The 16,629-nt window shown below is 46.9% G+C and overlaps 1 protein-coding gene across 4 annotated transcripts in view; it reads right to left on the minus strand.

Moving 5' to 3' along the window:
- Positions 1–16,629, minus strand: part of HELZ (helicase with zinc finger) — a 1,775,655-nt gene that overhangs the window by 1,188,878 nt on the left and 570,148 nt on the right. For all 4 annotated transcript variants that reach the window (XM_078654323.1, XM_078654320.1, XM_078654322.1 and 1 more), the window contains exon 13: positions 12,533–12,866. In XM_078654323.1, coding sequence (XP_078510449.1) covers positions 12,533–12,866 — 334 coding nt within the window. The remainder of the gene's footprint in view (positions 1–12,532; positions 12,867–16,629) is intronic.

Genomic DNA, 16,629 nt, shown 5'->3' on the forward strand with positions numbered 1-16,629 from the left:
TACCAAATGGCTTGCTCTTTTTTGGTATTGTTCCAGCAGGTGCTTTAGTAGCTCCTCAACCCCATCCTAGTATTGGTATGCATGTCTGTTCAGCAAAACATTTGAATTTTCTATGCGCCATTGGTTTGCCGCACTTCTCTCAACCTTTCTCTCCATAAGGTAAATCCTTTTGCTTTCCTTGTCTGGTGGTGGACCAGTAGTGGTTGATACCTTAGCCCTTTTCCTAGCTGTGGCCGTTATGATGGAGTCAGCTGCCACCGAACCCTTAATGTAAATAGGAACCTTGGAGGAGTGTTTGTATTTTTTCCTCTCCTCTAGGTTTGACTGCCTTACATGTGGCAGGTTCCTTAACTGCCTCTTTTCCATTATCCAGCACACTTGGCAGCATAGGAAGGAACTGGTTCCTTGATTCTGTAGGCATTAAAGTCTCAAGCAGAAAACATGATTGGGAGTTTTTCTTCCTCTAGTTGTACTCCATAGGTATTTGCTGCCTTCTTGATGACTTGGCTGTACATACCAATGTCGTCTGGCAGTGAAGGCCTCGAAGGATAGGTATCCACAGCTTCTTTTGGGGAGTCTGTGTCGAGGTCGTGCCCATGTAGCTCTTGAACCTCAGAGGTTTCTGCACCCACGTATGTCTGTTCTTCTTCTACTTCCCTAAAAAAAAATAAGTCTTCCTCTTGCTCCTCTAGCGGTTCGGTGGTTGACAGAGGCTATAACTCCTGAGCGCTCCTGTCCATATCCGTTGAAGTTTTTGGCGGTATCTTGAATTGCCTCAAGCTTTCATCAAACTCTTTCTTTCTTAGCAAAATGCTAACCATTTCTGCTTCCATCCTCCTCCTCTTATTCTCGATCTCCGATGCTTGTGTTTCGGCGTCAAGACGTTTTCTTTCTCTTCGCGGTCGACCGCGCTTTCACCGCTGATACTGTTGAGGCATGTTTTGACCTCTCTTGTTTCGACATCAAAGCGCCCTGTCCTTGACGCGTTGGATTTTTAGAGGGCCTTTGTCATTATGGAGTACTTGTCTAAGAATCCTACGGATTATTTCTCTCTGGACGCAACTACGGACGTCATGTGCTTCGACACCAAGGCTCCCTTCAAGGCCCGGAAGTCCACCTTTCAGGACTTGTCTAGTTTTTTTGAGGTCGACAGTTCCCTTACCTCTCCCGAAGTCTTCTTTTCGACCTCGACGAGTAGGATGTCCATGTCGACTTCTGGACCTTCAGCGAGATTGTCCTCTTCCTCGCTGGAGGGGCTCAGATCTCGTAGTGATGGTGCTCTTCCCTGCCTCTGCATGCTGTCGTTGGCTCTTCTCTGCCTCTCTGTAACCTTCAAAGTTCTGAGGGTAAAAGCCAAAAACGTGTTGCAATCTTCACTTCTGTGATCCAGTGGTAAGCAGAGGTTGCAGACTGGGTTTTGGTCCTTCTGGGCGTACTTGTTATGACAATTTTGGCAAAACTAGAAAGGTGTCTTACCATCACCACGCTCAAGGAGCTCCCTGTATGCACACTGTCTGGTCATTGGCGAGGTTGTTATTTTCACCTCTCAGCGCCCTATGGCACCTTGATTAGATGTACGGTACGCTGAATCGTCGTACTATATGTTCTTGGAGATTATTTTTTAAATGTTCATTGATTTTTCGCTCCAAAATTTCTGGAGCTTCTTCCGTATTGATCCAGACTCAATGGCAAAAAAAAGAATCTGCAGATGGCGACCAAAGGTGGGAGCTTCCGGAAGAAGCAGGACGACGTCACAAGAGGACACCAAATGGTGGTACGTCGATGCCCACTAGAAAGAAGAAAAAAATCCAGACCCAACCACTAAATGGAGGAATAATGCACAGCATGTGAATTCAGAAAAGATTTATGCGGCAAAACACATTTTATCCTTGCTCCTGTTGGTAGGAATTTGTTTAAATCATTTGTCATTGCCCGGAGTACCTGCAGAATATACAAAGCTAGCACTTGGTCATGAAAAATCCACCTCACTGTCAAATTGCCTGCATGTTCTACCAAAAATATTAGGGATACATGTGTGAAGCCACATGAATCTGGCATTGAAGAACAAGTTACTTACCTTCGGTAACGATATATCTGTAAGAAACATTAGTTAGATTCCTTACCTTAGTACAACCCCCGGGCATCAGACTGGATCCGGAAAATTTTAGGTAGGAGTACCCTTGTGCGTCGGTAGGCGTTGTCTGCGGCTCCGCGTCCGTCGTCGGCGTCGTTGGCGCCGGGATGACGTCGGAGTACTTAGACGCCGCCCTCGCGTGCTGACGTCAGTTCTTATACACAGCTTTTCCGTGCCAGAAACACAGAGCCATGATAAAAACAGACACTGGTGCCATGAAACTAGGGCCCTGAAAGGGATGACCTTAACCCTAGATATCGGTTCGCAGAACGGGGAGGATGGGTGGGGCGGTAAGGAATCTAACACTAAGTACTGTTTCTTACAGATATATCGTTACCGAAGGTAAGTAACTTGTTCATCTGAAAGAAACACGTTAGTTAGATTTCTTACCTTAGAATAGATATCCCAGCAATACCAACCCCGGTGGTGGGTCTGCGAACCAAGATCACACCAGAAAGTCCCAGAGAACGGAACGGCCAAAGAAGCCACCTCTCCGGACTTGGCTGTCCAGGCAGTAGTGTCTTGCGAACGTGTGCAGCGAGGCCCACGTAGCGGTCTGACAGATGTCCTGCAAGGGGACTCCCCGGCCCAGGGCACTAGTAGCCGCCGTGGCCAGAGTGGAATGGGCCCTCAGCCCAACAGGAGGCTCCTTCCTTGCCAAAGAGTAGCAAATCTTGATGCACAAGATGACCCACCGAGAGATGGTTAGTTTGTGCACCGCCCGTCCCTTCTTAGCGCCCACGTAACCAACAAAGAGTTGGTCATCCACCCGAAACTGGCGTATGCGATCCAGATAGAATGAGAGCACGCGTTTTGGGTCCAGACGGTGGAGCCGCTCTTCCTCTTTCGAGGGATGCGGAGGCGGAAAGGAGGTGGGCAAAGTGATGGACTGCCCGATGTGGAAGGCTGTGACTACCTTGGGCAGGAAAGAGGGTCGCGTCCGCAACACAACTTTGTCCGGATGGACAGAAAGGAAGGGAGGTTGTGAAGAAAGGGCATGGTGCTCACTCATTCTCCTAGCCAAGGTGATGGCAACCAGGAATGCAGAAGGCGAAGAGTCCCACTGCAGCATCACGAAAGGAACAGGAGGGAACAGATGAGAGATGCCTTTCAAGAACCTATTTACAACGGGGGACTTGAACAGAGAGGGCTGATCAGGTAGCCTTACGAAGGTGGAAATGGCAGAGAGGTAGCCCTTAATAGTGTCCAGAGCAGAGCCCTGCTGGGCAAGAGAAAGAAGGAAGAGGAGAACCTCAGAAAGAGGGGCAGAGAGTGTATCCACAGCCTTTGCTGTGCACCATGCCACAAATTTGTTCCACCTGCAGGCGTATACCGATTTTGTGGAGAGACACCTTGCTGCCAGAATGACATTACAGACTTCAGAAGGCAAGTCAAATGGCCTCAACTGTCGCCGCTCAATCTCCACGCATGGAGGTGGAGACTGGACAGGTTCGGGTAGAGGAGCGTCCCCTGCTGCTGCGACAGAAGGTCCTCCTGAAGAGGCAGACGAATCTGGGGATCGACTGACATGCTGAGTAGCTCGGGATACCAGTATCTTCGTGCCCAGTCCGGAGCCACAAGGATGACTTGGGCCCGGTCACGCCTGATCTTCTTCAGCACTCTGGGCAGAAGTGGTATAGGCGGAAATGCGTAAAACAGACCGCAACTCAACTTGCGACGAAAAGCGTCTCCGAGCGAGTGCCGCCCTGGAAATTCCAACGCGCAGAACTGATGACATTGCACGTTCTCTTCTGTGGCGAATAGATCTAACCATGGCTCTCCCCATCGCTGAAAGAGGCCTTGCGCCACGTCCGAGTTCAGATGCCATTCGAGATCCATTATGCACCGACGGCTGAGTTTGTCCGCCCTGGCGTTCAGGGAACCTGCCAGGTGTTGAACCACCAGGGTAACGCCCTGATGTTCCAGCCAGTGCCAGAAGCGCAGAACCGACTGGCATAGGGTCCACGATCCCACCCTGCCCTGTTTGTTGGAGTACCACATGGCGGTGGTGTTGTCCGTGAACACCTGCACTACACTTCCCCAGACAGAGGGAAGGAATGCCTTCAGTGCAAGCCGGATCGCCCGCAGCTCCAGAAGGTTGATGTAGAGCCGGGACTCCGCCAAAGACCAGAGGCCTCTGATCTCCGCCTCTCCCATGTGGCCCCACACAGCCCAGGAGGGACGCATCCGTCACAACAACATGCTCCGGTTGGGGTAGGGAGAGGGATCTGCCGCTGACCCAATCGCGGTCCGTGAGCCACCACTGCAACTGTCTCGCAGTGCCCTCCGAGATCCATACATTTTCGGACAGGTTGCCCTGATGCTGGGCCCACTGAAACTTCAGGTCCCACTGCTGAGCCCGCATCCGCCACCTAGCGCGATGCACCAGAAGGATGCAGGAGGCCATCAGTCCCAGAAGCCGCAGCGTCAACCTGACCAAGACCCGGGATAAAGGCTGAAAGATCGGAATCAGAGCCCGACTATCCCGAACCTGCTGTTCGGGAGGAAAAACCCGAAACTGCGCCGAATCCAGAACCGCTCCGATGAAGAGGAGCCTTTGAGAGGGACACAGGTGTGACTTCGGCACATTGATGGAAAACCCCAGCAAGTGCAGGAGGTCGACCGTAGTCTGAAGGTGGCTGACGACTGTCTGGGGTGAGCCTGCCTTCAACAACCAGTCGTCGAGGTAGGGGAAGACTGAAACCCCTAACCTGCGCAGATGAGCTGCGACCACCGCCATCACTTTCGTGAACACCCGTGAGGCACTGGTAAGGCCAAAAGGGAGCATGGTGAACTGGAAGTGCTCGTGGCCTACCATGAACCCCAGGTAACGCCGGTGGGCCGGCAGGACGGGGATGTGGAAATACGTGTCCTGCAAGTCCAACGCTACCATCCAGTCTCCGGGGTCCAGGGTGCTAAGTCCTGAGCCAGAGTCAGCAACTTGAACTTCTCCTTCCGGAGGAAGCAGTTGACGTTCTGTAGGTCCAAGATAGGACGTAGGCCCCCTTTGCCCTTCAAGGGAACCAGAAAGTAGTGGGAATAGCAACCACACCCTACTTCTGGCCCAGGAACGCGCTCTATGGCCCCCTTGACCAAGAGGGCCGACACTTCCTCTTGCAGAAGTTGCAAGTGATCCCCCGACACGCAGTGGTACTGCGGTGGCATGGCTGGAAGGGGTCGCCTCGAAGGGGAGGGAGTAGCCCCTTCGGACGATTTGCAGCACCCACCTGTCCGAAGTGATGGTATGCCAGTGAAGGAGGTGATGGCGGACCCTGCCCCCCACTGGCGTTAAATGGGCCTGAAAGCTCGGACTAGGAGGGCTTTGAGGCGGATGGTGCTGGAGTGGATGTGGGCTAGCCGCGCCGTTGTCTCCTGGCACCGCCACGGCGGTTACCACGTCCGCCGCCGCGCTGGATATTAGACTGTGGCCCGTGGCTGGCAGGACGTGAAGGGGTGCCGCTTCCTTGGCTACGAAAGGAGCGAAAGGCAGACTGCTGCTGACGCTGCCCCGAGAGGCCCAAGGACTTGGCCGTAGCCCTGGAGTCCTTGAAACGTTCAAGCGCATGATCTGCCTTGCCACCAAAGAGGTGGCTACCATCAAACGGCATGTCCATGAGGGTGTTCTGGACATCGGCCGAAAAGTTGGCGGCCCTCAGCCAGGCGTGGCGGCGAACCGCCACCGTCATTGACATCGCCCTGCCCAGCGAGTCCGTTGTATCCAGCCCACATGGTATAGAATACAGAGCTGCGTCTCGTCCCTCCGCGAGGGCTTGAGCGAGTTTTGCCCAGGCCCCTTCCGGACACTCTGGCAGCACGGCCGAAACCGTATCCCACAGAGTGAGTATAATGGCCCAAAAGGCAAGTGGTGTTTACTGACCGCAACCCACAGCTGAGAGAAGAAAACAGTTTCTTACCACACTGTTCATAACTTTTGGATTCCCGATCTGGGGGTGCAGTCGGGAATGCGGATTGGGAAGTAGAGGCCTGGATAACCAGGCTCTCGGGGGTGGGGTGGGGTGGGTGGACAGGAAGCTAGGGTCGCCCGGAGCTGGTTGGTGGCGCCTGGCGCAGTTCCTATCCACAGTGGGGCCTGTAGCGGGCCTGGACCAGGTGCCCAACAGGACGTCCATGAGAGCCTCATTAAACGGCAGTAAAGGCTCGGAGCGCCAGACTGCGGTTTAAGGACCTCAGTGAGGATGCTAGACCTCACAGTAGTGTCAGGGAGCGAAAGCGTCAAGTCCTTGGCTGCCCGAGTCAGCATCACACTATAAGCAGCCCCCTCCTCCGTAGCCACGGTAGGAGGGGGGACAAAGCCAGTGTCAGGGGAGGTATCAAGACCACTGGCCTCCCCTAGGTCCTCTGTCCAGTCCTGGAAGGACTGACACTCATGTGTCAGAGGGTCCTCAGACCCCACCCAATCCCCTTCGTCCTCCATCTCCTGAAACTCAGGGTCAAAGGATGAAGCCGGATCAAAGAAGAAAGGCTCTTCAGCCGGCGGCGAATGCGGCGTCGGTCGACACCGGTCCGACGCCGGATCCAGACAGAGAGAGGGATCAGGGACGGCGTCGTGTGGGGACGGCACCGGGGGCGACACCTTGGGGGACGGCACCGGGGCGACACCCTGGGGGTCGACGCCGGCAGGGTCGTGAGGTTGATCAGCGGCGACCCGGATCCGGAACCGGAACCCGCGGGAGCCAGCGGCGCTGGGACCGAATTCGCCGGAGCACCCGGCCTGCTTGGACTCCCAGTCGGGGCCGCGGGGCCTGGAGGCACGGTAGGACCAGACGGAGAAGAGAGGGACCTCATGGCCATGAGGAAGGCCTCTATCTCCTCCGGCGTCTCGTTCAGCCCAGGGACTTGCAGGTATGGAGCTGGCTACGGCACCTGCGGCTCTGGCGGAGCCGGTTTCGCCTGAACCCCCAGCCGCGTCGCGTGAGCGTCGGGGGGAGTCAGAAGAGCGATGGCCTCTCTTCGACTTCTTGTGCCTCTTACCTGAGGACTTGGAGCCCGACGAATGGTGTCGACTCGTCGAGCTTCGATGACTGTGGCCCCGCGACCGGTCCCTCGAACCCCCTCCTGGACCGGGACCTTGAGCGGCACAGGGCCAGATGCCGGAGCTCAAGGCGCTTGCGGGACCGCTCCCGCCTAGCCTTCGACGTCAAGGCCCGGCAGTCGGGGCACGACCGGTCGTCGTGGTCGGCGCCAAGGCAATACAGGCACCGGCGGTGGGGATCGGTCACCGACATCAGTCGGTTGCAGTCGGTACAGGGCTTGAACCCGGGCATTCCCTACGGGCACCGAGAGTCAAAAAGATCTAAAAGTTTTAGTCAAAAAATGACTGCTTTCTCCGGACCTGCGCTTAGCTGGCGCGGAAAAAAGAAGAACTGACGTCAGCGCGCGAGGGCGGCGTCTAAGTACTCCGACGACGTCATCCCGGTGCCAACGACGCCGACGACGGACGCGGAGCCGCAGAAGACGCCTACCGACGTGCAAGGGTACAGCTATGCAAAATTTTCCGGATATAGTCCGACGCCTGGGGGTTATTCTAAGGTAAGGAATCTAACTAACGTGTTTCTTTCAGATATGTACTTTAGTTATACCATTATCAGACTGTTGTGATCTTCTGCCCAAATTAAAGACTGTTTGGCATTGGTTCTAATACAGTTAGCAGATAGGACAGTTCTTCCCAAATCTCAGGGTATAGTGACCTAAGTAGCAACAGTTGCAGCAATTTCATTCCCAATTCGGCCTGTTTTACTTAAAGGAGCACAGAGAACATTAAACCCATCAATTCTAACAAGCATGATGAAGAAGAGCTTCGACCGGTCCTTTATGTTTAAAGCTCAGAATAAGTAATGCCTTTTACACGTTGTTTGTAATTGCTCCAATAGACTGGATGCATATCATGTTTCACTTTAGTGAAATTTATGGAACTAGCTACCACACACAACAGAGTAATTGTTTTTACAACAATTAATTTACACATTCGTTTCATTCCTGTTATCTGTCAATGGCTCAGCAATCTGTCAACAGGGATGCTCTTTCAATCGCACATGTCTAAATTACTGCCACCTCTTCCATCACGTTCAGGAGTGTGCACTGCACTGATATCAGGCTGAATAGGCACATTCTTAAAGACTGGGATTAAAAATGTATAGAGTAGAACCCTGTAGTACATTCTCCCTCTATCACCTTTTTGTTGACCTTTTTTGCAACATTTGCAATACTTCTTACATCAACTTTCCCTTTCAGTTTTGGACTGTCTAAGCTGTTAAAAGAGATTCTGGCGTCTTTCATAAAAGGTAGGATGCACCTTCATGTATAATAGGCTAGTCCCTCAAATATGCAGTAAGCATTTCCCATTTCCAAAGTATCTACACCTGCTTTTTCCACTGCCCCGCCCCTATTCTTGAGTAGCATCATGTGTTTTTTTTCAAGAGTGCATGCCCTGCTGCATTCTACTGAACGTGAGCCTCACTACGTGTCATCAGTTTCTAAATGCCTCTGTCGCAGAACTGCTACACAGTGCTGCACTAGAAGGAAAATTGTTATTCATATCCAAGGAAATCAAACAATAAGGAGATGTCAAGCCTTTATCCCCTAAACAACGTCTTTCTTTAAAAACGTATACCGTGTAATGCTGCATGCCCACCACTTCAACCAAACATATCTGGTTCCTTGCCATCCATCTGCTCACAGATGATGCTACTTAAACGATAGTGTCCAATTCTAAATGATTTATTTCAAAGTCTCAGTCAGTTAGACCCTGCTTTAGTAAATCTTTATCAGGGTCCTCATACAATAAATCAACAGCCTCATTGACTAGTTGGGCCGAAGGACATAGCTATCCTGCAAGGTGGACAACGGTATTAATTGGTCAGTAACCTACAATATTGTTTTTTAGACTCCTGGGTAAAGATGGGAAAACATATGGGGTTGCCCTAGGACTAATATCAGAAACTACTACATAATTCACCGTGGGTTAAACAACAAGTAAAAAGCAACCTCACAACAGGCCTACATTTACTATAAAAAAAAATCAAGCAATCAGTGGAACAGAGCCAGACCTTTCCGATGTTTTCAATTGTGATTTTTGAATGCCTCTGCAAAAGGTATAAAACAGGGTGTTAATCTCTAAGGCTCTTATGCAAGAAATCTGTAACTGTTTAAATACCCAACCTCCTTGGTTTACTCTAACTTGAAGGTCTTAAGACATCAATGCTCTTTTGAGGAAAGTCATATAGGATTTATAGCCCAATGGGGTATTTGGGATAATCTCATTTAGCAATGTCTCTAGAGAAATGTACAACTGACTCGCTTTATTTGTGCCTGGACATCTACAGGATTATATGCAAAGCATACGCCGTCGACTCATTGTACACCATATACAAATGCTTGATTTTATATGTTATATGTAATGGTGTTTACCTGAAATTTCTGTACACTCAATACTTTACAGAAATCGCTGCTTTTGCCTTGAAAAGCCCTGCTCTTTTCCTCTGTTTACCTTTTGTACTGATCTGACTGTGTTTGGGTACAGGCTTGTGCCCCACACTGGTGATTTGTTGAAGGTATTCCTGTATATGAAATATTTCAATTGAGTAAAAAATTGAAGACCTCTGTCCGGCTGGACATGTCGCCCCAAATATAGAACTGATTCAGTCTATATTCATTGCTTTGCATATAATTCTTTTGCATGGACCGTTGTTGTTTCACAAAATATGCTCCCTGAGGTCCGATGCTAATTCACTTGGGGCCCCTTGTTGTCCTTAACATGGACATCTACAGGAGCATCATCAAGTTCTTTACTATTGGAATAGTAAACTCAGTTGTTGGTATCCAGTGGCATGTACTGAGAAACCTTGGAAGATAAAGAACGAAAGGGGAAGAAATATAAGAAATGGTACAAATCATGCTCTACGCCGATAGTACCCAAACTTTTTAGAATCACAACCCAATCTTTAGAGCAACAAACTTTCACGAACCACCTAGCTTTAATAGTCATGACCGTCATAAAGCAGCCATTTCTTTGATGTAACTAAAGCATCATGTGGTACCGAACTGTGATTCACAGACAGCACATTTTCCATAAGAATTGCCACTAAATTTGCACAGACAAAGATATACTGATAAAACCACATTGCACACAAATGATGTGTGGAAATAGCATATCAGTGAATATTGATCATTTGTGTACCACCAAGTAAAGTGTTTTGATTCATTTTGATCGTATTAATCTTTGTTTCCATCACACTTCAAAATTGCAAAACAATTGTGCTAAAATGTCTTTTTTCCTTTAACTGTTTAATGTGTGCATGTTCCTTTGCACACTGGCGAAAAGCTTTGGGGGAAAAACTCCACTGATTAGAAAAAGTTAGGAGCTAGCTATGGATCGGAGTACGGAGGCGCAGAAAGAAAGGAACTGACTTTAGTGTGCTCGGATTGCGCTTATATGTGACTTCTGCTGTCACTAGGGGGGAGGAACAGAATTTACGTGAAGTCACACAAAGCCACCTACTAGTACGCAGGGGTTATGCTGAAAAAAATATTGCACATGCAGTCTGGCACTTAGTGAGTAATCTGCAGTTCAAAGTATCCATCAGAAAAAAGACTTACATCAATCGAATAGTAAACAATATTAAGAAGTCTTTCCAACATTAAGCAATAATCAATTATCTCAAAGGCTGCCAAAAGGTCTAACGATATCAGCATCACCAAACAACACCTTCTATCGCCAGTTATTCACAACTGAGAGAAAAAACAGATCTGTGCTTCTGCCAGGTCTATATCCGGCCTAAGAGGGGTCAATTGCCTGGTGCATTCAACAAAACCCTGCAACTGCTCCATCACGGCCTTTCCAGTAATTTGGCAATATAAGTTTCCATGATCATCTGTAGAAGGTGGTTAACTGAAATGCTGTAACTACTCTAATATCTATTTGTAGTCTAGAATCACGACCGCCATATCCCATATTTGGGCTCTGAAGTTCCACAGAAACAATTATTCTGCGCTAACCTGTACAAGGAATAGAACTTTCCGTCTATCACGGTTTCATCTTTGACACACGACCGTCTTCTGTTGTAAATAGGTTGATGGTTTAAGGGAGCTATGTTTACCATGTTGTGAAGGAAAGAACCTAAGCAGCAGTGGAGATATTGAAGGAATTGGCAATGGGAAGTGTAATGGCAAGGGAAAAACAAAGTAATTCAGAAAAATGTACCATTAATCTGGAAGAGACTCCTTTAAGCACAGCTTTACTTCGGACATAAAAACCTGTGTAAGGTCTGTCATGGCAACGGGTAAGGACAAGGAGCAGGCGTTAATGAGATTGGGGTGGCCTTGTGTGGAATGATATTTTCGGAGAGTACGTTCATCATGATAGAGGCTCTTACGCCATTCAAAATACCATAGCTATGCCTCAGACTCACTTACTATAGCAGTTAGCTTCTGTCTACTCAAAAGTTATTCTTAGATATCAACATCAGATACAGAAACCTGCTGTCGCTTAAGCCCCTCATGCCTTATGAAGATGAGAAAATAATGGTCATAAGATGGCGAAAGTTAATGATTGACTATTTTCTATTTCTAATCAAACTAGCCCATCGTTCCACATACAAAATTATTGTTGTCTTACTACAGACTGAGGGCATTAGCCCCAGTATAAGGGAAGATGGGAAATTAAAATACTGCAAATGGCAGGGGCTTTCTATTGGGGTTAAGGTTTTCTGTAAGGGGTAAAAGTCAGATTCACTAAAACCGCTGAGCAAGACAGTAAGCCATCACGGAAACTGTTGGCTGTATCTCCAGAGACGCACTTTCACAAGTTTGGGTTTATTTTTAGTAATCACAACACTGTATTCTTGCAGCAGTAGAGTGGCTTCTGGAGGAAGTGTATGGGAGGGGAACAAAGGAGTAAGGATAGTACAAAAGTGGAGAGAGAAAAAAAATGGGCCCTTCTCATACCGTTTGTGACATTATGGCTTAAAGCTATAACAACTTACTAAACTGCTAAACATAGTATATTTAACACCAAAGTCATAAGCTTACTTAATTCTCTACACCCCAAACCCCTTCCCAGCCCACCTGTCCTCTGCCACACTCGATCCCCACCATCAAAAAAAATAATAGTTTGGTTATATTTAGAGAATATCCCATAGGGTCGAGTGTGGAGAACAGCTAACTATTGTCTGAAATCTGAATTCCAGAATCTCTCAACCTAAAAGCGATAACGCGGATGCCAAAATATTAACTACATGTGCAATCTAAAATGGTTTATTATTTACTAAAAAACTACTATTCGACCGTCAAAAGTGCACAGTACTTTCAGAAGATTAACAATGTAGCATGTATGTTGGTGCGTTCTGATGTAAGCTCCTACCAAAATATTAAAATCCATACCTGCATTTCCCTGTCAGGTTTTAACTTGAGTTCTTCACAGCAATCACGACATATTCTCAGAAATATATAATCTTTTGTTTTCTCTTCAATAACGGCTTCATACACTTTCTCTTTGGTTCCCTGGGTGTGTCCCGATTTCTCTTTAACGACAGGTAAAACATATACAGCGTTGACTTTGGTCATTACCAGCCGCCCAGCCAAAGTGTCTTCTGAAAGTGTTTCTGTGAGTTTGAAGCGACCAAAAAGTTGTCCATTTTGTGCATACTTTGCACCTCCAGAAACACCAGTGAGCATAAAACTTGCTACAAGCTGCAACTGCACTTTTATGTTGAACCTGCAAAAACATACAGATAGGTTACCATAATATCAGTGTGCATAGAGCACTAATGTCAAAATAAGCATAAAAATTCATCCAATTATTGGTTATAGCCAGCGTCAGCAGCACAGACATTAACACATTAATTCACAATACTTCCAAGTTTTCACATTTTATCTTTCTTCATTACGTTTTAAGTAGATGAAATCCATAATTTAAAATACTAGCTGTTCCCGGCCACGCTTTGCTGTGGCTCAGTCTGGTTACATGGAAGAGAAAGAAAAGAGTAAGCGCACGTTTCAATATGTTTAATTTCACAATGCTTGTGGGTACACTATGTTTTTGTGACTATTGTCTCTATGCGTCCCTTGTAGTTGTTGCGCAGCAAGCAAATCAATAGGATCTGTTCGGCCATTCGATTAAAAACACGCACGTATTGTACACGCACGTATTCGAATCCAACGGTGTGTATATATAAAAACGCGCTAATGTTGCAAAGTGAACCAACTCCTCCCCCTCCCTCCACCCACTTCCCGGTCCGCCATCCTGACACCAACTGTCCATCTAATATATGTAGACTATTGTCTCTATGCGTCCTTTCTTAATGTTGCAAAGTGAACCAACTCCTCCCCCCTCCCTCCACCCACTTCCCGGTCCGCCATCCTGACACCAACTGTCCATGCTAATATATGTAGACTATTGTCTCTATGCGGCCCTTGTAGTTGTTGCGCAGCAACCAAATTGATAGGGTCTGTTCGGCCTTTCGATTAAAAACACACGTGTAATGGACACACGTGTATTCGAATCCAACGTTGTGTATATATAAACACGCGCTTAAACGAATCCAACGTTGTGTCAAAATTTCAAAGCAATCGGTGAAGAACTTTCGGAGATTTAAGATTTTGAACAAACGAACATTTACATTTTTATGTGTCTGTTCGGGCTTTCCATTAAAAACACACGCGTATTCGACACGTGCGTATTGGAATCCAACGTTGTGTATATAAAAAAGCGCTCTTATTCGAATCCAACGTTGTGTCAAAATTTCAAAGCAATCGGTGAAGAACTTTTGAAGATTTCGATTTTGAACAAACGAACATTTACATTTTTATTTATATAGATTAATTAATGCAATAAAAATAGACATACAAGTGTATAGCAGAAAAGAAAAATCTCCTTTGTAACAGTAGTCAATATGCCAAGTGCGCCTGCAGTTTAAGGGGTCAAAAGTCTAACCATCGTGTCATGTACCGGAAAGAGATCAAGGCAGGTTTGCAACAGCCACAAATCCAGTGTTTTGATTGAGCAATTTTACATTACAAATTAATAACATATTATTTTAAACTTCCCTTGTCAGTATGGATTTTCAAACTGGCTTGCCATCTGGTTATTACACTCGCATTAGTTTCTCTAAGAAAATCAACAAGGGGCATCATCTATTATTGTAATTTATACAAAGCTTTAAATGGGCAGGAGCTCTCCGGAATGTATTTCACATGCTCTTCTTGAATTTAGAAGGGTGTGTACCTGCATTTCTCAAAGAGTACCAGCACTTCTCAAGAAGCCACAGGTACTCTGAATATCGAGTATCTGCACTACTTCTATATTTACATTTAAAGCAAACTTCTATAGTTTCATTTAAATCAAAGATTATAAGTATTATTAGAACACTGGAATGCTGGGAGCTCAACTGAAAACAGTGCTCCGGGATTCTAATGACTGTTAAACATTGGAATGTTGATCCTCCAGGCTTCTACCAAAGGCCTCCCAGAGCCCGAGGAGATTTCAAATCACTCGGGCTCCCAGAGGCCTTTGTTTTACAAATTAGAACATTCTGCTCTTTAGGGGCAGAAAGTACTACAGCCTTATAGCCACCGTAGCGGGCTATACCGGCTCTTAAAGGCCCGCTCCAGCGTTAAAGGCCCAAGCCAAAGGCGAGGGACTTTAACAAGGGAGAGGGACTTTAATAGCCGGCATAGTCCACCTACGAAGGGCTACAAGGGTATTAGAATACATTCTGCCACTAGAGGGCAGAATGTTCCAACAAATAAAACAAAGGTCTTTCGGAGTTCGAGGGATTTCAATTCCCTCAGGCTCCGAGAGGCATTTGAAAACAACATTGGAATGTGGCGGTGTGTGCCTTTACCGGCCCGTAAAAGCATGGAACACTCCATTGTTTTCAATGGAGCGCTCCACATTCCAATGTTCTAATAATAGCCTTAGAGCCTTCCTTAGCGGGCTATACCACCTAATAAAGGCCCGCTTCCTTGTTAAAGACCCCCACCTTCAGCTCAGACCTTTAATGTTGGAGTGGGCCTTTAATGGCCAGTAGATCCAGCTACTGCTGGCTCTATGGCTATAACAGTTACCAGTCATGCTTTATAATCTTTTTAATCATTAATAGTAAGTATAATCACAAAACAGGGGGTGTGTCCTGACCCGAATGCAGCAGGATGCTTCTGTGGGATGCCCTCCACCAGCCACCAATAATCGCACAAATCCTGGTAAATACCAGCAAAATCGCCATAAAATCACATCTTACTATGTAGTGTAGAATGCGAGACACATGTATGAGTGCATACTTAGTATTGAGTTCTGGTACTAACTGTGATTCAGTGATATAAAAGCATCCTGCCTGATGATAAAAATTATAGCGGCAAGGATCGAGCCGTGGACATGGCAGTGATTGCAGCAACAACTGAAACTTACACCATTGGCAGAGCGAAGATGCTCCGGAGGTGAAAAATCACCAGTGTGTACCTGGCAGACATTGCTTGGGCTGCTATCAGTCATGTGACTAACTGGCATGGGTGAAAATGCTGGACAGTGAGTAAAAATTCAGCACAAAAAGTCAACATTCAGGACAAAAATTCAGGAAAAAACTTCAAAGGGTTAAGTTTTACAGACATCAGAGGAGGTCGCACAATAGTGTATATAAGTAAGTAAATAGACAACCAACCCAAGTACAAGTCAAAATTAAGTGTGCGTGAATATGAGGACAGGCAGACTAAAAACAAGTCCTCCCCCTTGAATAATAGGGAAAAAAAGGGGAAGAATCAAGGGTCTGAACCGCCCCTACTGTCCCTAAAACTACGCAGAGCAGAATCTGCATGGGTACCAAACAAATGAGTAGCATCGAAAGGCATGTCAAGTAGTGCCAACTCGAAAAGTTAGAGGAGCGAAGCCAAGCCTGTCTGCACAATGCCATCGCAGATGCCTTGGCACGACCAACTGAGTCGGAGGATTCCAAGCCACACCGAATTAGCAATTTGGCCGCCTGCTGCCTGTCTGAAACTAACTTAGTTCATCTCAATGAACCTCCGGGAGCAAAGGCAAGAGCAGTGCCAGGGAACCCCATAGTGGTTACATCAAACAGGGGCAGCCCTATTACCCGAACCGGAGGCAGATAAATATTACACAGCTACAATGGTTCAAGAGAAAAGATTAAAAAATAGACTGCTAACATTTTTACATAATTACCAGACAATAAATTAGCCAATTTCAGAAATCGTGATAGAGTAAAGAAATCAGGATAAGGTACCCAAAATGATTTAATAGAGGCAATAATCATTACTGCAAAAACATCTTTCTACTAAAAATACAGCTATATAGGATAACAGTAGAACAATACATAAAAGGTGCTCATACAGTTACAAACAGATAGCTAAAGACATAGTTTAGACATAGTTTGCAATGTAAACAAGAAAACAATGGCATAGGAAAGAAAATTAAAACAAAAACAAGTTGACAGATCACAAGAACAAAACTTACAATAAATGCA

Source organism: Lissotriton helveticus, chromosome 7 (assembly GCF_964261635.1).
Source record: "Lissotriton helveticus chromosome 7, aLisHel1.1, whole genome shotgun sequence".
Taxonomy (NCBI): Eukaryota; Metazoa; Chordata; class Amphibia; order Caudata; family Salamandridae; genus Lissotriton; species Lissotriton helveticus.